The sequence below is a fragment of the Amblyomma mixtum genome, chromosome 9, assembly GCF_055824585.1.
Source record: "Amblyomma mixtum isolate Tamu chromosome 9, ASM5582458v1, whole genome shotgun sequence".
Classification (NCBI taxonomy): domain Eukaryota; kingdom Metazoa; phylum Arthropoda; class Arachnida; order Ixodida; family Ixodidae; genus Amblyomma; species Amblyomma mixtum.
Genome location: NC_143020.1, coordinates 52,294,802 through 52,321,998, shown reverse-complemented (window position 1 = coordinate 52,321,998; position 27,197 = coordinate 52,294,802). Strand labels below are relative to the sequence as shown.

Sequence of the window (27,197 nt, the reverse complement as noted above, 5' to 3'; positions counted from 1 at the left end):
GTGCATTGTGAATTCTTATGGAATGGTTCATGCGTCAGGAAATAACTCTTTCTTTTAGAGGCTAATGAGAAGCACTAAACAGTACATTGCACTAGATAGACGCAGCCCGAAGACCCAAGCTCGAAAATAAATGAAACTACGGCGTATAAACCGGCAGGTTTTCCTTCATCATCGTTAGTTGCTTCGGATGACTGAGACTTTTGTCTTGTATGCACAAATAAAACTGAGCTAAAGGACACATTGTATCGCACTGACGAACCAATCTTTAACAAAAGCATAAATTCAGCGGTGGCAACTGCCTATATTGAATAAAATGAAAGCGCGTATAATAGACGGAATCGCCCGAATAACCAGTCGGTTGAAGCGTCTTAACGGATGCTTGCTGGTATAGCGCTGGCAGTGCTCCATTTCTGCTCTGTTGACCCATTTTGAAAATATTTTGAGAACTTCGCGAACACTGGAACGATGAGAGGTGAGAACTGCTGCATCAGCAGTTGTCGACTGTCGTTTGAAGCCCTCTTATGCGCCATCATCCTCAAATGTTCAAATGTTGTGAATCCCCTTTGTTTGCCTGACGCTTCTGATCACTCGATGCGGCTTTATTAAATCGATATTTCTACAGCTGTGTCTATTTCGATTGAGTTAAACTATTTTTGAACAGAGCGGTTTTTTTCTTCGGATTCTCCTCACACGTGCGGCCCCATAAGCACAAAAGAAAGTTGAAATTTCTCGCAGCAATATCACGCGGCAATATCAGTATTTAAAACTGTTACCGTGCCTGACATTGAATCAATAATGCTGCAGCATTCACATCGCTTTCTTAGCCGGTTCTATGACTGATTTAGAAGTACAGGAAGGGCAGTTTATTGATATATATTTCGCAGTGCCTTCTGTACGCAGTAGTAAATGAGAGCTGACGAGAACTTCCGAATGATGCTCGTAACTTTAAAGCTGCAGCTGCTCTGAAAACTATTCTGTTGCATACGCCACACATTTACGGCAGCATCTGCGTAATTCATACTGCGTAATAGCTGGCTGCATTAAAAGCTTCAAAGGGATACTGCAAGGACTGATAAGACGAGTCTCGCCGCGCTCGTTGTCTCCGATAACGGAAGAGTTGTGCGCAGGCCGAAAGCGCGGAAAAATACGTGCCACAAGGGCAGAGAGGCGCATGCAAAAATAATAAGCTACCAGCACATTGCAAGGACCAAAGGTTGTCGCCCCCCACGCGGGCGGCTTGACCTTGGGACACTACTGGGAACGCAGACGTTCTTTCAGTCAGCGGAGAAAAGGAAAAGAGGGGAAGCGCGGGGTCCGGCGGAACGAAAGAAAGGCACGAAGCATGGAGGAAGGAAAACCTCCTCTGTAATTCCTCTATGGCGCGAAGCAAGCTTTGGAAGCGATGGCTGGCGATGGGTTGTAGTTTCTCCTGGTTTCTTCCTTCTCTCTCTTCAGATCACGTGCCTGTCTATTTGGATTGGCCGCTCGCGTAGAGTCGAAGACGAAGCCGCTGTTTACCGCGCCTGGGTGCCGTGCGTGCAAGTCGCGACGCGCATTCCTCACTTCATCTTGCAGTACGGGCCTGTGTGCGTTTAGGTTCTGTTCAGCGATTACTTCATCGTGCAAGCTTCATCGATGTGTGACGCTGCAGTGGGCGACATCTTCGCGAAAGAGTCAACGTCTGAAAGAAACAGCGCACGCCAGATCGTCGCGGCGCCCTCATCGTACGGATTCTTTGCGCCCAATTTCAACCGTACAAGTAAGTGACATTTTCGTTTGGTCATACGGGTTGTTTCCTGCCATCAAGTTATGGTGTGTTCAGTACAGATTTTTTATCATGGATTGTGTGCGCGAGCCGCTGCTTGTTGCTATTTCTTGTTTTGAGCCGGTCGCGTGCGGCCGGAGGGAGCCTATCGTGTACAACACACGATCGCAGCGGCGCAATCTGCCGGCGTCTTTCTCATGCTTTCTTTCGCTGCAGGCTCTGATCCTTCGTCTGCCGTGCGAAAGAACATTGCCGGTCGTCTCTTCAACGCCAAGTATTTGTCCCTGCTCACGACCATTCAGTAAGGTAAGTCCAAACCGCAGTCTCCGTTCAGAAAGGGGCGAGTAAATTAGTGTGCGCGCTTCTGTGGCACGTACATACTGCGCGCAGTGCTCACATCTACTGCAGCACTGTATGTGATTCTTATTGGACCATAATCCCTTTATAATTTTAGCGCTGCAAGGCAACTCCTTCTGCCAGGCCGCTTTTTTTTTTTTTTTTTGCGAATGGACGGCGTCATTTTTTTTTCTTTACCACGGAGTAGCAAGCAAACGATAAAACAGTAAACGTGAAATTTATTTATTCATAGGCACGAAATTAGCAGCTCATTTGTGCTCTGCGCTTCCTGGCATGCGGCCGTTTTCGCTTACACCTTCCAATATTTTTGCTAACCCAGAATGTGACTTATCATGCCAGCAGTTTTACTGCATTCGAATGGCAAGATGCGCTTGCTAATGGTGTTAAGTTGATATGTAACTGGCTCTTCACTCAGGCTGAGAACTAATAGAGAAAAGTGAACTTGTTTAGTTCTTTTTACTAGTGAAAAGGTCGGGGCTAGTTGGTGGCCAAACATTAGCTCACAAAAGCGTACAGTCTAACAGTCTATGTCACCTCTTTTTGTGCTCTTGTATTCTCTTGTGAAAGAGTGAGACTTTAGGTTTGATGTCGCTCTAAGAGGTTGGATAGAAGAATACGCTAGTATCTAAGCTTTTCTGTTTAGAACAATAAGGATTTTGGTTGCACTGCGGTAATCTGTCAACGAAAAAAAAATTCTGTAATGAATACTGTCAATCTCGTAAGCAGTAACAGTATAGTTCTTTCTTTTTTCTGCAGTGGCTGTTAGAAAATGTGTTAATTATGTTAGGCACTTAGTGACAATTCACTGGTAATAGGCCATTGTGTTGTAGAAGTTTGTCTAGGCTTATTGTGCCAGTGCACTGCGTCAATTATGCCTGTTATAAATATGTGGCAAGTGCTGTAATGGATAAAAATTTGGAATCAAAAGTTGTTTCTCGTTTTCAAACTATTCCTGTCGTTTTTTGAGCATGTGTGCTGCCATTACGTGGTTTAATGCACATATAAGTTATCACTAACCATTACACTAATGCTATAAATGACGCCTCTATTGCAGTGCACCTGGGAGAAGGAGGGATGCAAAGGTGCACAACCATTGTCACTCCTAGCACCGAAGTTCAGCCTGGATTCCGTACAAGTGGCCGGGACTAGATGTGTGTGGTATGTATGTTTTTATGTAATTGGGACATTGTTGCAAGTTCATCATCACTTGATGTCCATCCGTGAACATAGTATGCTATGTTGCACAGCTGCAGCCATTCTATTACAGAGATTTTAGAGCTTTTCAATGTTTTCGAGGACTTAGTTCTGAAAGAATTTCTGAATAATGGTTTGATTAATTGTGACCACTTTTTATGACATGAAGTATAAATGCAGTTTTTTTTCTGCAAAAGTAGGCTGGACTTCAGCAAAGATTTCATACTGAATTAGTTTGAGAGGCGCTGCCTACAATCCATGTTGCTGACGTCAGAAAAAAATGACACAGTTATGGTAATGCTTGGCAGGGTGGCATGCTACCAAGCTAATATGACTAGCACCGTTTATGCATGTGAAGCTTAATGTGATATGCAGCTATGTGAGGCTGTTAATCTTCTTTGCACTGTTCACACTTTTTGAGTAGGAAGGTGCTGTTCACTGATGTGAATAATTTCCAATAACTCACATGAATCCATATTAGTTTCATTTCACATCGGAGTGAACTTAAAATTTAATTAAGGTCACGTGCACTGCATGTGACAGCAGATATGGAAGGCAACTGTTTTAATAGCCATTCTTGAATGCTGTCAGTCAGTGTTTACAATTTCATTATGCTAAGCATCTGAAAAGATGTGTAAAGGTAACATTCTATTGTGCGAGCAAAATGTAATTCATGAGAATTACTGCTGCTGCATATGCTGCAAGCATTGGAAGAAGCAGCACTGTCTAAATAAGAAGACGAGATTTGTAATTTCCTCAAGCAAAAATAGTGCTTTAGAAGGAGACTGTTCTGTGCTGCTTGTGTAGTTAATGTAGTCTGTCAGTGAAGGCCAGTCCATAACCAAAGCTTTTTGCACAGGCATAATGTAGAGGTGTAGTATGAAACAGGCTATGAACGTGAATAAAAAGTATCTGTATTATAATGTGGTCCAAATAATTTTTTGGGTATGACGTTACCTCATGCATGGAGACAATTCTTTAGATGTGTAAGTTGCCCTTGCTATTATTTCACATTTAGCCGAAAGCTTTTCTTTGTTTTCCAGGAGTGGTACACTAAGATTTATAGTGCATAGCCTTTGTGCATAGGCCTTTCACCAGGTATTTAAACTGTATCGAAAGGCTGTGACAATGGAATGCACCCAAAAATGCCATCACAGGGACAAGCTTCCTGCTGTTTGCTAATTGGAAATGAATTCACAGGTAATATATGCAGGGAAAATTACAGTTGGAAGTATCACTCATTGATGCTCAGATAATCACCTACACTTCCCTTTTAGGAAGAAAATTCACTGTATGGGCAACAAATCATATAATGGCATCAGAGACCAGAGACATATTGTTAGCAAGGGCTGCATGAAACCTTAACCACTCTAGATACGGAGAAATAAAAACACGAGAATGGAGGGAAGGGTTTGTTAAACGGCATTTCATTTTATCACCTTTTAGTAGCTTCCATTTCATGCACATGTTTTTCTGTTTCTTGATATGACCCTCTTCTTAGTCTGGCATCCGGGATGCCTACAGCCTGACCGTGCAGCTGGGCACAATATTCTGGATTTTTCCTGAGAAGCCACTGTGCTTGTGATAATGTCAGCATATGTGAGTGATTAAGTAGCTGCCATTTAGGACATGTTTTGTTTTTCCTGCATATCTTTTCTGATTTTGGTTCTCAATAATAAACAGAAGCCTGCACTTGTGGCATTGTTTTCATGCATTTCCATTTATCCCTGCCTTTTGTGTGGTTTACACTTTTAGACCTGAATTAACTAAGCCCATGGTCATGTCGTCTGAGCTTTGTGGTTGCAAAATTCATTATATGTTTTCTTCTCTGTGCAGGTCAAATACATGGTACAGACTGCCTCCACCTGTATGAAAAAGACTGCCAGGGTCATTGCTGTAATATGGTGTAGCATGTGACAAAATAAATATGACGGTATGTTTCTTTCTCCCATTCGTTTATGAATTCTTTGTGTACATTCTGCAGTAGTACCTGCACCTGAACACACAATGACACAGACCATCTCACATGAAAGATTCGTCGCAACATTTTGACACTGCCTGCACTTCCAGAAAGACTTGGGCTTCTACCATATGGGTCAACTTTAGTTCTGCATTCAGTGGGCAGGTTTACGCTACAGAAGGATAATAATGCTCTCGTGTGGACAGTATAAATACACCACCGAGTAGTGTATAGATACCCCTTGCAGTAGGGCATTACTTTGTACCACTAGAAGGTAACTTTATCCATCATGTAAGGGTATAAGCTTGCACCACAGGGGTGCAAACTTTGCTCTGTTTATGACAGTATAAGTTTAGTCTTTGACAAAGTAACTTTGCACTTCTATAATAGCATAAATTTACCTGCTAAAGGTGCAAACTTGCACCTTGCATGCTAGGATATGTTTATGCTTTCCTCAGGCTAACATTTACCCCTTTTAGAAAGGCGTAATGTTATACCTAACTGGTTTAAAGTTACTCTTCTTATGTCAGTGCAAGTTTAGGCTATTAGAGCGTAACATTACTCTATGTGCGAGAGCATAAATACTTAGTCTCCAAGAAACAGCGTAACCTTACCCCCAAAAAGGTGTCAGCTCAGCGACAAGTGTTTTACCCCCCAAAAAGACTAAGATCACACCTTTTTTTCTTAGAGTGTGCCTGTGTCCCTCTTCTTGTCCCGTTCGTTGCGCTGTAGTCATCGAATATCGGAACCAACTCGCGGAGCAACTTACCTTCCTAAATATGGCACGTTACGCCCCGTTCCCTCTTTCAGTCACCGATCTTAGAGTGTTTGATTAGTTTATTTCAATCAACAAATCTGAATTTGAATTATTTATTTACTTACTGTTATTGTTGTTTTTATTCTTACCGTCATATTTTTTTTATTTTATTCCATTTTTATAACATTTTGAGCCCCTGTCAGTCGCCGCCTGTGTCTTGGCCAATCTCCGCAGTGGGTACGCGCCATATTTTGAGGCCAACAACAACAACCCGCGTTGCGTCATCTCAATGGCGAATCACACGCACAGCGAACATCTGGTCGAGCGCACAAGTGAATAACGGCGGGCGAAAACACACACACGAAGACAAAACAACACCAAACAAAGCCAGCCTTAGCCGACCCCACAAAACCTGCCAACCAACCACCCAGCGGCAATCGGAAGTTGGAAAGCCAGTCGACCTGACGACTACGTCAGCCGACGGCACCCAACACCTCTACAACTACCACCAATTTTAAAACTAAACCCACAAAAGCCGTGGTCTTCATCGCAGATCGGCAGCTGTAAATATCTCAACAGTCGACGCGTGCCGAACACATGGCGCAGGAGAGGGAGGGGGGGGGGGGGGGGGGGGGGTCGATCCAGCACGTAACACACGCAGTAGCAGCCTCCGAGATAACTGCACACGTCCCGTCCCAGCTATTCAGGGAGCCCGGAAGCAAAAAAAAACAAAAACAAACGATTAGCGCACGCACCGCTATGTGCATCACCGACTGAGGCAAAAGCGAGGGGGGGGGGGGGGGGGGGGGGGGTTCGCACCTGGATACCTGCACTGACGAGTGCCTGCGCACGGGGCTATGGGAAAAGCCTTCCGTATCCGAAGCGAGCCCAAGCCGGTAGCGAGACGAGGCGGGCCGATAAGAAAAAAAGTAAAAAGAAAGCACACAGGAAAGCCGATAACAACAAAATATAAGCAGCCACAGTATACCTCCTGGGAAAACAATAAGAGCGAGAAAAAGGTCCTGGAAAACCGCAGAAAAAGGATCGAATCGGAAGCCGCGTACTTCGCAGTCGACGTAAGCCAAGCCAAAGTAACTAAGAGAAGACAAGAAAGCATCTGGAACACCCCCCCCCCCCCCCCCGAAAACAAAACAAAAACGGCGAAATAAATAATTACCAATCCTTCAAAACCTGAGCAAAGGAAACAATCGCAGGGAGAGTTAACAAGCGGGTTTGGCGTGCGTGACGTGGTCTTTTTTTTTCTCCTTTATTTCTTGCTGACGGGCACCACCGTACAGTAGTCACAGCTTACGGTAGCCGGCCGGCATGTGCGAGTTCCACAGGGAGGTAGGTAGATAGGTAATGCCCATTGCGGTCGCCGCCTACTGTAATCAAAGCCTCCCCGCTAAGTTTCGCCTCCCTGACAGACCGGTTCGCCCACCTCTCCCACTGCTAACTGCGTAAGCCTGACGAGAAGAACGGAGGTAGGCTTTATTATTTTATTTTTACTTCTAATAGATAAACGCTGCACGCTCAGAAAGAAAAGACTAGGCACGTGCAAGCTATTTCTTTCACGGAGGGGCGAACAATAGCAGAAGCGTCGGATCGCGGATAACCCCCCCCCCCCTCTCTTTTCTCTTTTCCGCGGCGAAAAATCAATAAGCGTGCGTACCCTCCGGAAAGGGAGCGCAGATGAAGAGAGATCGACAACAGGCAGCCCGAGAGGGACCGGAAACAGCTGGGTCCGGGCGCGCGCCTCGAGATATAGAGGGGTGTTCTAACCCCCCCGTCACCATGAGCGCCCGGGGCGCCCCCTAGCTGATCCCGTTTGCAGTAGCGAGGACCTCCCCTTTTGAATATCACTACCGCGCATACTCCCGGAGTTCCGATAGAAGCGCAACCTTCGCCTAATAGCTCTGCCTTGACAATCCTAACTATCTTAACCTTGGGAAAGGGACACGCACGAAAAGGGCCACTGGAGGGGCGCTAGGGCTGCTATGAGGACGGCAAACTTCGCAGACGACTTCCAGAAGATAATAACGCAAGGTTTAACGCCAGGCATAGCTTTCTGACCGGACAGGGCTAGCACTGATGCTGCAGTAATGGTGATTTAATCATAATTTAAAAGCATGGCCAATAACAGAGGAACCAAGCAAGCAGCTAAACTCCCGTTTTTTTCTTTCGACTTGCTTGCAGAAATAATCGCCATAGAGAACTTTACGGCCGAGTGGATTAAGCCTAAATTGATCGTATAAAAATCGCCACAGACTCTAGACAACGATATCCAAGTACTATCATAGAACACGACGAAAGTTCGCATATAGCTCCTTCTGCGGTTCTGTCCTCGTCTTCAAAGAGACGAATGTACGAATCACATCGCAGGGCAAAAAAAATACTTTTCAGAAACTCCGAGGTAAAGCGCGACAATGACTAGTGATTAAAGACATAGAGACCGTAGCAGACGACGGCTAGGCACTACGCGCAGCAGACGACGGGGAACCGAGCGAGCAGACGACGCAACAAACCCGTAGGGAAGCACAGCAGACGACGCCGACGGGCGAAGCGAGAAGGCCACGAGGGAGCATACGACGGAAGGCCACACCGCGGCCAACACAAGCCCGGCCCGTCTGTCTTCTATAAAACAGAGAAGTAAAAACTTGTTCCGCAATGCAAGAGCGGCGACCGGAGGGAAACACAAAAGACGCGGGGGCCCCCAAAGCGTCGCCGCTGCGCACGCGTGTGGCGCGTGCCGGCTGGCCCAAAGACCATTGTTGGAAGAGGAGAGGAGGAAGAACAGAGAAAAGGGGGGGGGGGGGGCAGAAGCGGTCGTAAGGGGGAACTACTTCGATGCGTCCAGGTGTTCTATCTGTCCACGGGGGTGAGGAGGATGTCGCGCCATTGTCCGCAGCGCCGCCAAGCGGCATAAGCGTGCACACAGGCAGGCATACTGTACTACTATACTTTACACACACACATATGCGCGTACGGAAGGGGGGGGGGGGGGGGGGGGTAAGGTAGTGTAGGCAGCGAATTCGCGTGGCAGGCGGAGAAGACAAGCAGCGCTAGGTACAGAAGACAGGCCTCAAATTGTGAGAGGGACGTCGTAAGCGGTGAGCGGGCGAGGATGTTAGGTCAGGGAGGAACGAGCTTCTTTGAAGAGAAGGAGCGGTGTGATACCACCCGCGATCCCCCTGTATAGGCAGGAAAGATGGAATGACGCACGCGCTCTGCGCTTGCGAAGGTCGAGATGAAAGACGACGTTCTGGGGAAGAATGAAGCGAAGAAAGTAAAATAATAAGAAAACAAAAAGCTTACGCAAACTGCATTTCCTGCCGCGGGCCCAAACACGGGAGAGAGAGAGATTACTGAAGCGTGTCAGGACGAAGAAGCCGCAAGCCACGCCGAAAGCCACCCAACGCTAACACCGCAATCTGGCCGCGTCGGACCAGACCGCAGTTTAAAAAAAGAAAACGAATAACACCACGCAAGAAGTAACCACGCCACCACAGTCGGCGCTAACCTGAGTCCAGATGGAACGGTGATTCAGCAACCTCCTCTCCGCCTCCTGCCAAAAAAATCCCGTTTTTCCTCTATTCCAAAAAAAGAAAAAAGAACTCCTCTAGACGGCTGGCATCCGCTCTTGATGTGGTTCCGGCGTCGTCTTTAAAGGGACGGTTCTGGGTTGAATCCTTAAAGGGACCGCTGTTGTCGGGAGAAACCGGTTTCGGGCAGGTGATGGTTCCGGGAGAGGGGGTCGGATAGCCGGGCACAGAGCATGGTGTGCCAAGGGGAAGAAAGGAAGAAGTTTCGGAGCCATTGTTGGAAGGCGTCGCGTCTGGTAGGGCCCACAATGGAAGACTCGATAGGCACACGCCGAGCGTCAAGGGGTAGACAGAAACCTTCTGTCTCGAACTTTAGCAGCCAGTTTCGTTACGCGTATAAGTGCTGGCGTGCTATCACCTCAAAGGACCGTCGGGCTTTCCCCGTCTCCCCTGCGGCTTGCTCTATATCTAGCTTTCTTTACAGATTAGCAAGCAACACCTGGTCAAACAGCTCGCGTGCCTAAACCCCTTAACAGCTTGGCACGCGTGGACGCCACCATCTCTTTTTTTTTTCTTTATTATTGCTTTCAAGACCCGCAGCGGAGGTTGAACGGCTTTGACGTCCCGTTAGACAGCGAGAGAAGGTCGTGGGTTCGATGTCAGGACGGCCGTGTCGCCGCGTACCAACGCAGGAAAAAGGCAAAAGACACCCGTGTAGCTTAGAGTTCGGTACTCGTGAAAACAACATGGCTGGTGACAGTAAATCACGCGTTCTTCACTACTGCGAGACTCGTGGCTTACAATATCTTAAAAAATCGGCGCTATAAGACAATGAATGAAAGAATGGGACACAGACACTGCGCGCGTTCTTTCTGTTCTTGTCTTTTAGCGCTTGTTTTTGTTGCGAAAGCAACACTACGCGAGTCGCCGGGCCATTTCGCGGAGCTGAGGAAAGGCCATAGTGCGCATGCGCGAGGAGCAGTGACGTAACACGGCACACAGCTGGCGCGCTGCCGCCGTCGCTGCGCGGGTGACTCAGAGGTGCCGCCGCCGCGCTCGCCACTTGCGCATGCGCAGTAGAGAGTAGCTATGCGCAGTACGCATAGCTAGCGTGCCGGGGCCGCCGCCACTGCCGCGCGCTCTCCATCGCCTTTCTCTCTCTTCTCCTCGTTTCTTTCGCAATCTTCCAGGTTTAACCAGAGCTAAACCACTGCCAATTTTTTCATGATATGCTCAACCAACTCGCCCAACAAGCCACTCTGCTTTACAATATCTTCCTATTTTTCCTATCTTCCTATTTTCTATTTCCTATGTTCCTATTTTTCAGGCACCAAACAGCGACTTGAGTGTTAATTATTTTTCAAGAAACAACTATTTCGTTACTAATGAAATTGTCGGTCTAGAAACAAACCTCGAAGGGAGTCGGATAACCCTAAACGAACTGCCATCCACCACATCTGTCCGCAATCATTCTTTTTGGTTTGGTTTGGTTTGGTTTGGTTTGGTTTGGTTTATTGGGGTTTAACGTCCCGAAGCAACTCAGGCTATGAGGGACGCCGTAGTGAAGGGCTCGGGAAATTTCGACCACCTGGGGTCCTTTAACGTGCGCTGACATCGCACAGCACACGGGCCTCTAGGATTCCGCCCTCATCGAAATTCGGCCGCCGCGGCCGGGATCGAACCCGCGTCCTTCGGGACAGCAGCCGAGCGCCGTAACCACTGAGCCACTCTTTTTGAGACCTAGAGAGAACTGCTGCAGCGGAGAATAAGGACAGCGGGTGTCGCAATGCGGTCCGACGTATATAGGTGGGGGAGCGATGAACAATACCCAGCGCGGCGTGGCGCCGGCTCGCTTCGGTCGCAACCAGTTCAATGATCCCTTCTCTGCACATGCGGCAGTCACGAAGGGACTTCCCCACTCCCTCGCGGCCTGTGAGGACATCGAACCCCTCGATCCTACCAGGCGCACAAAGCTGTCTGGTAAAAAAATCAAACTTCCCCTGTAATTCAGAAAATGTTCATTGACACTTAAATACACGTAAGATTCAGATATCAGAGTGACGAAAACAGATTTAGGCCGACTCCACATATTTCACGTCTCCACTATACCACTCGGAAATGCGGATCTATATTGATCAGTAAAAAAAAAAAAAAGTTTCAACAGAAGCGTGCTATGAGACATTGTGAATTCGGTTAAACTTTATTAATATTAGCATCTGTAAATCTTCATTGCTTTAGTTATTTTGTAGGCTGATACTGCGACCTGCTACATTATGTTTCTAGCCGTCTTGTATTACTCTCTAATCTGTTTGATCTGCCCAGTTGCCTTGTATTTTTTCATATATTTCTTTTATGCCTTCTTTCTTTTGTAGTAGCATGTAAGGTATGTTGCCGACACCCCGGCGTAATTTTCATCTCTAAAAGTACGAAATAGTTATGGTTTGCAACGCAAACAGGTTCCCCTCTTCAAAACACGCGAAGTTTTACTAGTTACGAAGATTTTAACCGAGGTTTCTACCTCAATATCTGCGGTGCCACATTAAAAACCCTCCTCCTTTCTCTAATCGCATCAAGTTACTGCTTTGCAGTGGAAATATGGCTTCAATTTCAACAGTAATATTTAGTGATCGAAATCTACACCGGGACTTGGGCAGCGCACCCTGCCCCTAAAATTGCGTGGACACTTTGGCAACTAAAGTGTTGAGAGGCGAAAGCCGAGGATTCTATGCCGTGACGACTTCCGGTGGATGTGACGTCACACCGTTCCCGTGGCTGTATCAATATCCAAATTATACATCTTTCGGGGACCTTAAGTGTTAATTACGCTTAAATACACATTTTTCAATCTAATTTGACACACATCCGACGTTTTCCAGACCATGCTGTGGCAATTTTCACTATGCCGTGACGAGTTCCGGAGGATGTGACGTCACACCGTTTCCGTGGCAATATCGACGTCCGCGCAATTTCGACGCAATTTCGGCATTTCTGCCTATAATTAATTATCTAATTACTCTACAGCCATCAAACTTGGCTTCTAGGTTCATTGTTTCCTGCTCTATCTGAAGCAACCATTAATGTTCTTCTATCTTTCTTAGTTCCCGAGTTAAACGCGTGTGACACGCTTTGTTAACGGACGGACAACAGTCATCATCAGCGTTACTACGCCCACTGCAGGGAAAAGGCCTCTCCCACGTCTCTCCAATTAACCCTATCCTTCGCCAGTTGCGGCCACCGTATCCCCACAAACTTAAGCTCATCCGCCCACCCAACTTTCTGTCGCCCCCTGCTACGCTTGCCTTCTCTTGGAATCCACTCCGTTACCCTTAAGGACCAGCGGTTACCTTCCCTTCGCATTACATGCCCTGTCCAGGCTCATTTGTTCCTCTTGATTTCGACTAGGATATCATTAACGCCCGTTTGTTCTCTCACCCACTCCGCCCGCTTCCGATCTCTTAGCGTTACAGTAGGAGCCATTAAAGGCTCTCGCCTTAAAAGGGAGCGCGCTAAAGGACAACTTTACTCCTTTTTCACTCCCATACTGGCTATAATTCGTGTTTAGAGTGCACAGGCCCAGCTAAGGCGAGCGTCCCAGTTTCCTCGTCCAAGTGACGAGGGTATCACGCGCAGTAAATCACACCGACCGATGCCGTCCCTCGGCGCGGAGTTCGCTGAGACGTTATCGCTGTCGCGGCCAGTGAAGAAAAACTACCAGGCGCCGCGTTTGTGTATAGCGAGATAGCGGTCGCGAAGGCGAGAGGGGTGCAAACACTGCAGAGTAGTGCGATGCTGTCAAACCGCTGCTCCTTGAATGAACTCGGCGCGCCGATTACACTACATACCGCCGCCGATACGAGAGCGGTGTACAGTACGGTCCACTCTTAAAGGGAACATGCGATCGCGCGGCCTCCGCGCTTCGCGGGGGCGCTGCCGCCGATACCTTGTGGGAATTGCCGGCACAAGACGCATGCGCCGTAAGCATGACGACTGATCATTCCGCGCATGCACCTGATACCGCCTATTTTCGCCGCATCTAGGCGGCAGCGCTTCGTGAAGCGCGTTAGGCACGCGATCACATGTTCCCTTTAACAATGGACCGTACTGTACAAGTATACAGCCACACTTGTCCAGTTGAACGCCGCGGAGAGAACCTCGAAGAAGCAGGGAGAGTTGCGTAGGAAATACGGCCGCCAAAGGAACGAGGTGCGGCGTTGCAGCAGGTCGAGACAACGACCAAACTATAGCAAAGTTGCTGAGGCCATCAATACCCTGAGGGGACCACTCTTAAGTGATAGCGGCGGGCTTAAGAGGCGGTTAAGAGGTCTTGGCGTTGAAGCTCTTCCAGCACACAAAACGCTGACGGGGATTACGAGGAACCCAGGCTGTGCGCGACGGCACTAAACGGAACACTCGCGACAGAAGTGCACACTGGAAGAACCAGTTAGGAAAATTCCAGAAAACGAAGCTACCGTACACTTGTAGATCTGCCACTGGGTTGAGGATACGACGCTGATCGATATCGCCCCCATGGCGGTTCTTGCAAACCCTTGGAAATTTAACGCAATACTGCTGACTATACTAGAAGTAACGTCTCTATCCGAAGTTCTCAGGTCACTAGGTTTCCTGCTAGGTAATGTAGCCAATCAAGGCGACGTAAAATGTCAAGACGTGCGTAGGAAAGTTCCCTCGCCCTCTTAAGTTTGACTACGTTCTGGATGATATGCCGCCCGTGATAAAGGGCCCGAAAGAAATCTTTACGGCCGTAAGTCGTTCAAGAAAGGATGGTATGCCATGAAATCACAGCCATCATTGGATACAATGGGACATATACGAACATGTGAGTGTGTGGTTTACGTCCCCAAAATGACACATCGCCTATGCGGAACGCCGTAATGGAGGGCTCTGGATTAATTTAAATCACCTGGGCTTCTTTATCCTGCGCTGACATCGCACAGATCACATGCTTTTCTCGCATTTCGCTTCCCCCCCAAAAAAACACAAAAAAAAACGGAGCGGTTTAAGAACTCTACAGTCCTTACACAGCGAACGTTAGTCCTTGGGAAGGCAAATGGTCGCTGATGCTGATTTGCAATTAAAACGAGTAATGGCTGCGGAGAACACTGTTCACAAGCCACTGTCCTCTGCAGCCCGTTCAGCACTTCTTTTCTTGCTTGGAGTGTGATGACACCTATGAGCAATCGCAGGCGTCAGAGAAGAGGGGACTCACCAGTGGCACAGAGGGAGATGAAGGTGTTCGCGTGCCTCCGCACGGTGTCGCCGTCGTCGGCGAGGCCCAGCATGGCCACCAGATGGTCGACAAAGTCGTTGGCCACCACAGAGGCTACATCCCAGCCGAGCTTGTCCAGAACCTGGAGCTCCCACTCCTGTGAAACAGGGACAAGACAGAGGAATATGGGTTAACGGGGCGCACCGGACCCTCCTCGAGGACGAAGAACTGCACCCATAGCTAAGACATTACGCAATGGCGTCTCGCTGCTAACGCACTTCCAAGATCTTCACAAATCAAGGATTCCTTTTGCAACTGACGAGTTCCTGGAGATTTCGGAACTAAACCATATTCCCCGCCACTTAACATGACGAGATACACTTTCCCCTTGAGTAGCACTTGTTCCTGGAGTTCCGTGACCCGTTCATGGCCCAAGATAACTAAGCGCCAAAGAACTGCGTTTAAGAGACCTGCATCCGTACCTCTGAGTGGTTTCTGTTGCACGTATCCCTGAAGCTGCATGGATTCCGCCACAAACTGCAAGTTCTGAGCGGACCTCAAGGTCCAGTTGCACTGCTAACCCTAGATTTTGCCGACTCTACAGCTAGCAGCAGTCCATACCCACGTTAAGATCAGTAGGCTATGGCCTTCTAACCAACGTGTTACACATACAAATGTATACGAACCACGCAGCCATCGTCCTTTGGACAACAAACAAAAACAACGCGTCAGCGACGGTAAATGAATTACCAGAGGTGCGATCAAAGCCACGCCGCTTTCCCTGCCAACCTGCCAAGGCCTCAAAAAGCGCAGAGGCACATATTCCGCCCATTCCCCCGCGTTGTTCCCTTTAATCTCGGGTCATTTACTCGCCGTCACATTCGGCGGAGGGGTTCGCCCGCCGGTCCGCCATACGGCCGAACGGATGTGGGCTGCCGGCGCCCGGTATATACCTCGCTCGAGCATCTGGAGTCGAGCCTGTCTTCGACCCCGCTATCTTGACCCCTTCCCTCACGGGCAAAAGCATGCCCCTGCAGGACTGGCGCCATTAATATGCGGGACCTATAGCGGCACCTAGCGACCTTCAACGCGGTCGTAACCTCCCTTCACGCATCGTTTGCTCCAACCCGGGAACAGCTAGAAGGCCCGCGAAATAAAGAGGGGGAAAGGGGTGTGAGCGGCGCACGGTGTAGGCAGGTTAAGATCCGACGCTTTCCCACTGCGTGAACCCCCGACCCACCTGTCACGACAAAGGTGCACCTTGCATCGCCCCCAACCCGCAGTTATACTCAGTCGCAGTGCGATCGATACAACATACAAGAGGACGTGGGTTATAGATACGAAGTGAAAAACAACAAAAAAAAACAAAACGAGATATCGAAAGGAGGAGTCGAGGTCGGTGAATCCAGCGACATGGAGGTAGAGACGCGATTTAAAGGGACCCGTGTGTCACGTGGTTTGGGGTTAAAGGGTCGAGGAGGATTCAGCGTCGCCATCCTCCACGCCGATGTCTAAGGACTCCGATTACCGAACGCAGCGGAGAAGAAGCCACGCACGCAACAACGGACACCCTTGCAAGAGGAGGGGGGGGGGGGGGGGGGTACGGATGAAAGCCGTAGCTCTCATTCAGCAGCGACCGATTCACCTGAGACCCCTCCCTGCAGCCTCTACGCATCCCCAGCGTACCTGCTTCGATTCACCTGAGACCCCTCCCTCCATACATCCAGCCCAGCGTTCCTGCCTCGACTCCAAGAATCTCCCACAAAGCGACGCCATTCTCGGGAGATTCGTGTACAATAGATATGTGACACAAACACACACATACGAGGAGACAGCGCGTAATACAGCACGGCGTGTTTCGTTCGCATCTTTGTGGCATGTGCGCCCGTGCCTTGCGATGACAACAGGGAGGCGCTGTCGGCGTTGCTACAAGCGGTTAAATAGTATACACAGCTAGACAGAGGGCGCTCTGAAGATACGGGAAGGGGTGTGTGTTAGGAGACACAGCCAAACCAAACCGAGCCAGCAAACGCGGGTGAGGAGGTGCGAACAGATGGCACGCTACGGGTAAAGGAGTGGAGGTGAGGCGGTAGAAAGAAAGAAGAGAAGAAAGAAGGTGAATGATGGATAAAGAGAAAAATGAAACACAAATAAGAGTGAAAGGAGCGGGGGAAAATGCGGGTTGATCAGGTCGCGCACGCATCGAGAGGTTGCCGACACAAACGACGCCGCAACCTGTCGAAGGACGGGCAAGGTGCAAGGGGCAACCCGCAAGGTGGTGATATACGTTGCTTGTGTTCGTTGTTTTTTTGTTTTTTTTTTCCTCAACTTCTTTTCCCTACCCTCTTCGTTACTTGGTCGGGATGTTCACAGAGCAGCCGCATTTTTTTTGTTGTTTAAAATCTCACCCCCTTCGTAAGGTTGTGTGTGCGCCCTTCCTATGTCACATTATGAGGGATGTAGCACGAGCCTTTAAACAGCCTCTGCCCGGGCAATATTTTTTCTTATAAATAGATGTACACGGGTTTTGCACACATATGCAAATAAGAAGGGTTATAAAAAATGCGTATGTTGTACAGCCATCGCCAAACATCGACAAAGCTTATTCAAAGAGGAAGAAAAAAATGTAATGTCGAGGTCCATGCCCTTAAAGTACACAAATAAACAATAGCGGAAAATTCGTGGGAGCCTGGTCCGTCTGTCGTGGCTGCGGTAAGGAACGTTCACTTTTTTTCGCTCACTATGTTTTTTTTTTTCACCCCCGATTCAAACATTAAATGGCTCCAACAGGAAGTTCGGACGTCTCTTCGGATCCAATCTGCCGATAGGTGGAACGCCAAACAATGCGATTCAAAAAACTAACTTGTGTAACGATTATTCGTAGATTCAAGACTGCAATGATCTATGCCATATGCTATTATATTACGTTTTCTGCACACGTTGTGCACAATTCCTAACTCCTATGCACAATAAACGGTCAGACCTGGACGCACACTTGATTATGTAAGCCAGTAAATGAATTAAAGGCGAATGAAATATTTCAGAACCCAAATCGTCACAGCTTTTGCATTCGCAAGATGAGCCCAATGTCTTGGAATCGAGTCCCTGGCCGTAGCGGCCGTACTGCGATACATGTGACATTGAGAAAGACGTTCGTATTTCGTGCGATCTACTCCAGGCGTTAGAAATTATTCTTTCGGTGTCTTCCACTATGGCGTGGAAGCATGATGGACGAAGAAAAGCCGGGTCAAGGTTGGCTTCCACCATACCATACCATACCATACCATACCATACCATACCATACCATACCATACCATACCATACCATACACCATACAGTTAGTGCTATGTTTCGAGCGGTTTTGTGACATTCTTATCCTTTCTATGCATGTCAAGACAGAATAAGCATGTCGGACGGACAAAGAAAAGCCAGGTTAAGGTCGGCTTCCCCGCAAATCGCGCGCGACCTCCGTCGAAGTGGAGAGGAGGCGCGCGACTCCCAGGCGCCGCCGACACGTCGCTGCTGCCACGAATCGCTGTCGTAAGCGGCGCAGAAACAAGGCGATCATATCGCGCGGATGACTTCGACGGAATGCGGTTCAGGAGACAAAAGCCGCCGCTGCCACTGCGTTTGCCTCGCGCGGGATTGAAAGCGTCTTGTTTACGCGCCCATTGAGAATGCTCTCCTCAAAATCGTCTTCACTTCGACGCTTCTGAGCGAGAGAGACGAGTATTGATGCCCGAAGAGGCATCGTGCTGCAGCATTCTAACTTTTTTTTAGTGTCTGGTCTACTATTTTTTCCCGCATTTCCCGGTGTCCATACAGTCTTCCCCGCACCCACTCATTTTTGTTAAAACGTCCGTATGCACAGGTGTACACCTGCGAAAGGCTCAATGCCGTATACACGTGCGCTTATCCTGTGCTTACAATAGAAGTAGCGAAACGGGCCAAGATAACTCATGCTGCTAGCACTGCACAAAGGACTCAACATTATCATCATCATCAGCCTCAAGCGGCTCAAGGAGAAGTATATATGCAAAAGGTTAGCCTTTCTACATTTTGTAATAACAAAAAATGTTTTCTCAGGACAGGCCGTTTGAATGACCATTCCACTGCGAACGCGGTCGGAGCGATCCGCAATGTCCGCCTATTGCGAACTGTTCGTTCCGAAAAAACTCGCTACAACGAAGAGGCATTTTTTTTTCGCTTCTAAGCAAGGTATTCTTATAACTGTATGCGTTTTCCGACTGAGATATATTCGCCGAGTTATGACATTTTAGACACGCGAGTACAACCGCATTTGAACAGAGAACACGAAGCGCATAACAATAGCGCTGCCTATACACAGCTTTTTAAACCGTTAAAACCCATTAAACTGTTAAAACCCAACAAGCAGTCGCTGAAAAAAATTTTAAAACACTCTAAACAAAGAACACATCATTCGATTGCATCGGGGCAAGGAACCGGCGAACATGCATTCAACATGGAATCTCTCTCCTGTTACCTAACCACACCACGTCATCATTAGAGCCTCGTGCGGGTCAACGACTCCGTGAAATCGACGTGAGGCGCCGCGTCGTTGATGGAGGCCCGCACGACTGGGCAAAGTGACGCCAACTCAGCCCCCCGTACGCGACAGGACGGCAGTCCGAAGATGGTGAGAGGCGGCGATTTCGTTAGAAATGGCACGGCTATGGCGCTGACGGTACGGGAGAAAGGGAACGGCTATGACCGCGGAGACGGGCAGCTGCCGAGCGCGGCGCACTTTTGCAATTCTAAGACTTGACGCTTGCAGTGAACTTCGCCGAGCATATCACCGCAGGAGCAAAAGGTATTACACGTTTACCCAGGACGTCGGACGTCAGCGGATCCCATACGCGATTGCCCAAGTGGGGGGTAAACCGGCAAAGCCCACTCCCCCTGCCTACAGGGAGCACACATATACCGGACATGTAAAAATGCGTCACGAATGCCACGAAAGATCACATCGTCGCGGCGCTGACCTAATTAGGAGATTCGTTTCGCAGACGCTATTCGCAACCAGCGCCATTAACCAAAAATGTCATAAGAGGAATTTATCGCCTCGTTTATGCCCGGCATCATCATCATCATCAGCCTGACTACACCCACTGCAGGGCAAAGGCCTCTCCCATGTCTCTCCAATTAACCCTGCCCTTCGCCAGTTGTGGCCACCGTATTCCCGCAAATTTCTTAATCTCATCCGCCCACCTGACTTTCTGCCGGCCCCTGCTACATTTGCCTTTTCTTGGAATCCACTCCGTTACCCTTAAGGACCACCGGTTATCTTGCCTTCGCATTACATGCCCTGCCCAAGCCCATTTCTTCCTCTTGATTTCAACTAGGATGTCATTAACCCGCGTTTGTTCCCTCACCCACTCCGCCCTCTTCAGATCTCTTAACGTTACACCTATCATTTTTCTTTCCATAGCTCTCTGCGTTGTCCTTAACTTAAGCTCACTAACTTAATGTCACTAGAGGAATTTATCGCCTCGTTTATGCCCCGCATCAAGTACGTGTAGAATAGAAAGTGAACGTTCCAGAGAGGCCAGCTAGACGAAAAAGTCGACGTTCTCAGTCAGCCTCTGTCAGCCAGTATCCAACGCTGTACACCGCTGGCCGAATTGCATTTGGAGTCACAAGAAACAAGCATAGATAACGTTTAATACTGTTGCTCAGTGCCTGATACTGTGAGCAAGTCGCATACCCTCACGTGTCATTTTGTTTTTGTTTATCAAATCTCGACTGCTGTTTTCAAATGCACTGACGACACTGGCCACAAGAGATGGTGACATTTGCAGCCTGCTACGGCGTTGAGCAAGGTAGTCTATTGCTGCTCTGTGCGGTGTGAATTCCATGACACGCCGCAACTCAACAGCTGACTGTTGGTGTTGCTCGCCGTTCCCTCGCCGCTGTCATATCTCGCCCAGAATAGCGCACAGCTCAAGAAAGCGGTTCTCAACAGTAAACCTAGCAAGTAGAAGAAATAGCAGGTTCAAGAATGCTGGGCACAGCTGTGAATCACCAAGGAATATCAGAAGCAGATTCAAGAATGCTGGGCACAGCTGCTGAAGCACCACGGAATATCAGAAGCAAGCAGTGCAGTCAAAAGACAGTGGTACTGACAGGGAGCTGAGGAACCTCTTAAAAAATAGAGGCTTACAGAAAGGCTACCACAGAGTAGCGCGAGATTCAGCGAGAGCTTTTTGTGCTGGTAAGCTGCATATTATTGATTCATTATTGTCTTCTCGAAAGAATGCACTTCATGGCGCTGTGCTGTCACGTACGTGACGTTACTGCGCCCGGACCAATCAGCACGGCGCAGCGCATATTGCGCCACGCTGATTGGAGAGCATGCAGTAACGTCAGGAATGACGTCACTCCATGGTAACCAATCAACGTGGCGCGGTGCTACGTCAGCACCGCAAAACTGAAAAACATGCCCTACAGTTGTCGCTCTGAAATGAATGAATGAATGAATGAATGAATGAATGAATGAATGAAGCCTTTATTGCAAGGGAGGGATGACACTAGGCCGCTGCTCGGTAATTAGGAGGGATGGGAGTGGACATTCAATCGGTTGTTTTCACAGCCTTCACACTACGCGTTGTAAGTCAGTCGACCTATCTTACACTACTCGAAGCAGGCCACATTCACCCCCGTACGCAGCGATGGCCTGTTGTGCGACGGTGCTAGATCGTATCAGCTGTGCTAAGGAGGTAATTTCGTCATGTGGTGTGTCCTGAATTTCGTGCGTCCCTCGCGAGAAAGATGGGCAAGCCGATATAAGGTGTTACAGATCCACTCTCCAGTATTCCTGGCAGTGGATGCATCTGCTGAACACAAGTGTTTCGCGCCTGGCAAGAGACCACTTGTGAAGTACGCGCGGGCAGTACTCTCCGTTTGCAATGACTTTGTTTAAGAAGATCTCCCCCAGTGCCATGCATCGGCGCTGGCGTACCTACTGCCTGCTTTTAGGTTTTTGTTGACGTACTTCGTAAATGCTCTGCCGGGGGAGACGTCACTGAACAGCTTTCGGTAGGGATTTCGATGTACGGGTTTCGGCAGGAAGTTGACGTGATAAGGAGATCAAAGGATCAGAAAAGGAATTAGGCTGTGAAGCCAGTCTAGGCTCTGTCCTGAACACACATTCCCGACGAGAAGAATACTTTGTCACCAAGAACGCCTCTTCCGAGGGCAGGTAAAGTCGACTCAGATCATCCGGTGCCCGGATGCTACGTCCCCAGAAGCCGACTGAAACGAAGGCGGCTCGCTGCCAGCTGCAGAACCACGTCACTCCTCAGTGAAATGCGCTTGACATTGCACAGCGACAGAGGGACGCCTTACAGAGAACAAAACAAAAAAAACAGCCAACGCAGTCAACACGCGACACGTTTGAAGAGCAGCTCTTGCTTTCCAGAGGACTGACTGACAAGGATATTCCAAGAGTCCTCAGCTGGGCGAAATGAAAGCTTCCAGAAAAGTCAACCATCGGCGACACTGTGTCTTCCGCCCTTTTCTTAAAAAAAGAAAGAAAATAGAAAGACGACCTAACAAAGGGGATGTCAAAGCCCACTTAACTCAGACGTTTCGACTGACACTGCCTCGAGCAGCAGTGACAACGGCGCATGTGCGGAGACATCCTCGTCGCCAAGTACCAACCACACCCAGCTGCAGCTCAGGTTGACGAGGCAGCATTTGCCAGCCGCAAACAAGGAAGAAACTCGCTCGAAGATAAAGAGGAGAGAGCCCAGAATGTACGAAAAACAAAAAAAAAAGCGCGCGCAGTTTCCAACAGGAACAACAGCATCGCACACCTTCTGGAACCAACTCCAGGACAGCGCATTGCGCGGCGCTGATTCATCGGCCGCATTCGTTTCCCCACTGGGCGGCTCAATCTCGTCACGGTTGGAGGATTCCGCACAGTCCTCCAGAGGACAGCCTTTCTCAACGCCACAGGGGCAGAGAGACAGACCAGGACTGAGGACGTCAACTCCTGCGCGGACTGTCAGCTGTCACGGCAGACACCTTCCCTTGCACTGCGCGGTCCTGCTTTGCTGTTAAAAGTCACGTGACTCTCCGGAAGCTCGGCGGGGGAGGAGGAGGTGAGGAAGAGATGCCAGCCGTAGTCGAAGCCGTAGCCTCCGCGTAATCCACACTCCGGAGCGGATAGGAGGCAACAACTGCTCGCGCCTGGTACTTCCAGAGAGAGAGAGAGAGAAAGCAAGAGCTGGACACACAAGAGGAAATAAGCAGATCTTCCATCAACGAGGGTAAGGCACAATGCGGCATTGTGCGTTCGCCACACAGCATCACCTAGCGCGAACTTATAAGGTCTCTACGGCCACTGTGGCGGGAAAGGAAAAAAGAAAACTCAAAGACAAATGGCGGGAGAGACACATTCGGCGCTGGGGACTAGAGGCCGAGAGGGGAGGCCATTGTGCGCTACGGTCTGTCTAGCTCGCACCCATGAAGTCGTCGCTGTGGCGCCAGTCGTCGTCATGGCACGGCTCCGCGGCAGCTGGTAGGCTGCGTTGGGCAGGAAAACACAGTCTGTGCCGCGAGCTTCGGGCGGGGATCTTGACATTGCAGGTAATGACCTTGCACGGCGCGCGGGCTGCCGCAGACGGATACGGAGTTTCCTGGTCCGATGATCAATAGGGAGAGCAGTGTTTACTAAAGCGCTGCTGTATTGCTATATCCGGGGGCGGACAAAACGGGATTACATGCAGCGTTTGCTGCTATATCAAGTGCTTAGGGACTAACTGTTGCCGGCGACATCTATGGGACTAACCTCAGATGGTGTAATGGTTGGTCTTATAAGGGCCTGATGGTTGTGGTAGACCCGAAAGACCCAAAGGAATAACCACTGTGCTATTCATACCTCTTTATGGCTTTCAGTGTACGGTACAGTCGTGTACAGTTTAAAAGGGAACATCTCTGTACGAGTCCATCAGATTCTTTCCTATAAGCGATCTTGTATTCACTTTCCGATGACCACTGGCGGTAGTCGATCAAAAGCATGTTGACAGAGCGCAGCTTCTTGACGTTCGAAGAAGGGAAGCGGACAGTGAAGAGTACGGTACAGTCAAGTCCCGTATAAGAGGGAACGCTCGTGTACCATTCAAGCTGGGATTTCATCCCATGAATGAGCTCGCATTAACTTGCCCGCATTAACGTGTCCGCTGTCGTTAAGCCCCGTAAATCAAACCGAATAAAACAGGGGCCAAGAAGCCATGGTGCGCGGACTACAAGACCCACCGAGCTTGTGGTTCAATGAACCGAGGATGTCCCAGAAACGCTCCCGCCTTAACATTCGTACCGTTTTTTTTTCTGTTTTCTGAACAGGTTACGAGAGTAGATGCCTCTGAAGGTTCCCTCCAGGCTACCATTCCGGGAGTACCGCGGTCTAGCATCTTCCAGCCCCTCTACCTTATCTGAGAACTCATCCCATCCTCCGACGGGAAACGTCTGCTCCACACCCCGGACCATTGAAGACAGATGTGCCCGCGGCGAAAAACATGTCGTGCAGGAGACTTCGGCTAAAGGGATCCTGGCCACGTGACCAGACGCCCTCTAACGGGACAATTACGGAACTGAGCGAACAACGCATGCGCGTGTCATGAAGTCCAACACTTAGAAGACCAAAAAGAAAAAAAGAAGACACTACAAGAAGCGAGCCGCAGGGATGAAACAAGGTTCTCTGAGGCCACGCATCCCAACCTGGCCCACTCGAGCAGGTGATTTGAATAATCGGTCGTGCTAATGGTGCGCTGCGCGCGAGGAACCGTAGTCACGAATGTGCCTTTCCGTGTCGTATTTTCGGCCTGTTAGCGGTGAATCCCGTTTTAGCGGATTCACTTAGAAAAAGAAGAAAAAAGAAAAGAAACGCCGGATGTTGGCTCGATAGCGATCTGCGCTAAGCCTAACGGTGGCGATCGGTGATAAGACGTTAGGGCGGAAGAGGGGGTCATTTGTCAGAATGGCCGTAGGACAGAAATCCAAAAAAAAGAAAGAATGTATCGCTCGAAAATCGCTGGCTGGACATGTTACGGAGCGGATACGTGGGCGGGAAAGCAATTCCTCCTGCATGATAGGGAAACGACGGCTAATGTGGTGAAATTTCTCGCAATTGCGGGCGGCGGCGGTTAGCTGACGAAAGGGCATTGACCTCGGAGTCAGTGAATAGTTCTGAGAGCTGAGGAGATAATAAATGAGGAGAATAAACGCAGACGATGCCGAGCAGACGAAAACAGCGCACAAGTAAAAATGTTTACAGACAAAAAAAAAAGTCACAGAATATTCTAGCAGAACACGACCACTAACACGACAAAAGTAGCGAACATAAAATTACAAACACAGAATGTACAGCGCAGAATAAGTACAAACGCAGAACGGTCCGCAGACGAGAACAAGCACCGAAACGGTACTCCAGACGGAACGTACAAGGTCAGAAAAAGGTAGCAGACGGGCGCTGGGCGAGCAGACGAAAAGCAAAAACGCGGCGAGGGACAAAAGCTCCAGACGTGTCTGCAGCAAGCGGCAGCCATAACAACGCCCAGACAGACAGAGAACTGTCCAGACCGGGCGGTGAGGGGGGGGAGCAGACCCTCCTGACGTCAACAAGCCCTCAACACCGCACCGTCCCTCCCATTCACACACAGGTCGGCCACCGTAGCGGGACTTCCAGACGGTCCACCATACTCCACACAACAAAACGAGCATTTAAAAGAAAAAATAAATAAACAAGGGGCAACCCTTCTAACGGAGGAGCGAAAGTGTCAGAATGTGCCCCTCGTTCATCCTGGACGGAAGAATAAAAGGCGAGGTCCAGTCTGCGTCTGGCTTTTTGGTCTGACGCGCCGTCCCTTCACCCCCCCAACCCCCTCGCTGTCTCTTCCATTGACCTCTGCACCCTGCTGGGCAGCGTCACGAACTCTCTCCGCCTCCTGCTACTAGAGGGCCTATGCTGTCTTGCTTTCTTGTCGCCATTCAGTCTTGACACTCTCTCCGATTTCACTTCCCAGCGGGCGGACACGGTCCCTCCACCTCCGATTCGGAGCATAGGCTCGGAATAAGGGTTTCCCCGCCGTCGCTTTCTCTCGCTTGACCGAACGCCCTCTCTGGAGTCAGGCTCGCGCACGCGACCGCTATTCGAACCCCTCCTCCGCGCGCACCGCCGCTTCTTCGCCCGCTGACCTTAGCATCCCCGCTGACCGGGGTCAAAGGTCATTCGCGGTAGGGACCGCTATTGGAATCGTCGAACCCCACGGAGAACAGCGGAAAGCCCGCTCCGGGAGGTAGGGGAAAAGGGTTGGTAGTCGTGTCCGGATGCTGCGTTAAGGTACAAAGCGGCTCTGATTACCAGATAGGACGCAGATCAAAAGCGAGGAAACAAATTTGGAGGCTCAAGAGTTCGGGTACTTTTCGAGGATATTGAACCCGGGGGACCACCGCAGGTTCAGAGGCAACTGGAGCCGATGAAAGTACACGCTCTATAGATTGTTGCCCGAGGAATGCTTTCGGGCTTTTGCAGAAAGCCTTTGCGCACTATTCTAATCATCTAGTTGAATCACAATATGTAGATTGTTACCCCGTACGGTGTGTTAAAGAAGAAACGCCTAGCACTTTCGTCGACGCGGAAACGCTCTCGCGCTCGCTCTTCGCGCCTTGCAGCATCGGGATAAATGAAAAACGTGCGCACGCACTGATTTAAAAATTCTCGGTAAAAATTGCGAGGAGACTGGCAAGTAAAGTGTCGAGAGACGACTTCCGGTGGATGTGACGTCACACCGTTTCCGTGACCATATCGACGTGCGCGCTATTTCGACATTTTTGCATATAATTAATTAACTAATATATCTACAGTCATCAAACTTGGCTTCTAGGTTCATTTTTTCCTCCTCTATCTGAAGCAACCATTGGTTTTCTTCTGTCCTTTTTAGTTCCGAAGTTAAACGTGTTTGACGCGCTTTGTTAAAGGACGACAGTATGAGCCATTAAAGGCTTTTCGCCTTAAAATTTTTCTACAGCGTTTCCAACAAAACCGTTGGGGAATACAGCACCTCAGAGCAAGCTTTCCATTGTGCGAAAAAAAAATTGGGCCCTTAAAATTTATTGTTCTGCCCCTCATTACGTTTCGAAATACTCTAAGCTTCGACACAATGCTTTTCAAATGAACATCCGCTCGTCTGGCAAAATTCATCCCGCCTGCTCCCACGGGTTCGGAGACGCTCTTACGTTTCAAATTCCTCTGTGCATCGAGACAGCGGCGTTGAGATGGCCGTCCGCTGCCTGGGAAAGCTCATCGCGGCCATCCACTCGGGCCACAGCGGCTAGGTATCGCGCGTCGGCGGCGGTGCTCTGTGTGATGCGGA

At 49.3% G+C, this 27,197-nt stretch overlaps 1 protein-coding gene and 1 long non-coding RNA gene across 3 annotated transcripts in view; one reads left to right on the top strand and one right to left on the bottom strand.

The window, feature by feature from the left end:
• The window catches only part of LOC149328991 (G1/S-specific cyclin-D2-like), a 64,553-nt gene that overhangs the window by 29,408 nt on the left and 7,948 nt on the right, over positions 1–27,197 (bottom strand). The window contains exon 3 of the mRNA XM_089560034.1: positions 14,803–14,959. Coding sequence (XP_089416160.1) covers positions 14,803–14,959 — 157 coding nt within the window. The remainder of the gene's footprint in view (positions 1–14,802; positions 14,960–27,197) is intronic.
• LOC149328992 (uncharacterized) lies at positions 1,197–5,197 on the top strand. 2 transcript variants are annotated; one of them, XR_016285530.1, is made up of 4 exons: positions 1,197–1,759; positions 1,982–2,071; positions 3,177–3,280; positions 5,153–5,197. It is a non-coding gene; the product is annotated as an uncharacterized LOC149328992 (long non-coding RNA). The 2 variants fall into 2 exon arrangements; XR_016285529.1 differs by lacking the exon at positions 5,153–5,197 and having other exon boundaries at positions 3,177–3,653.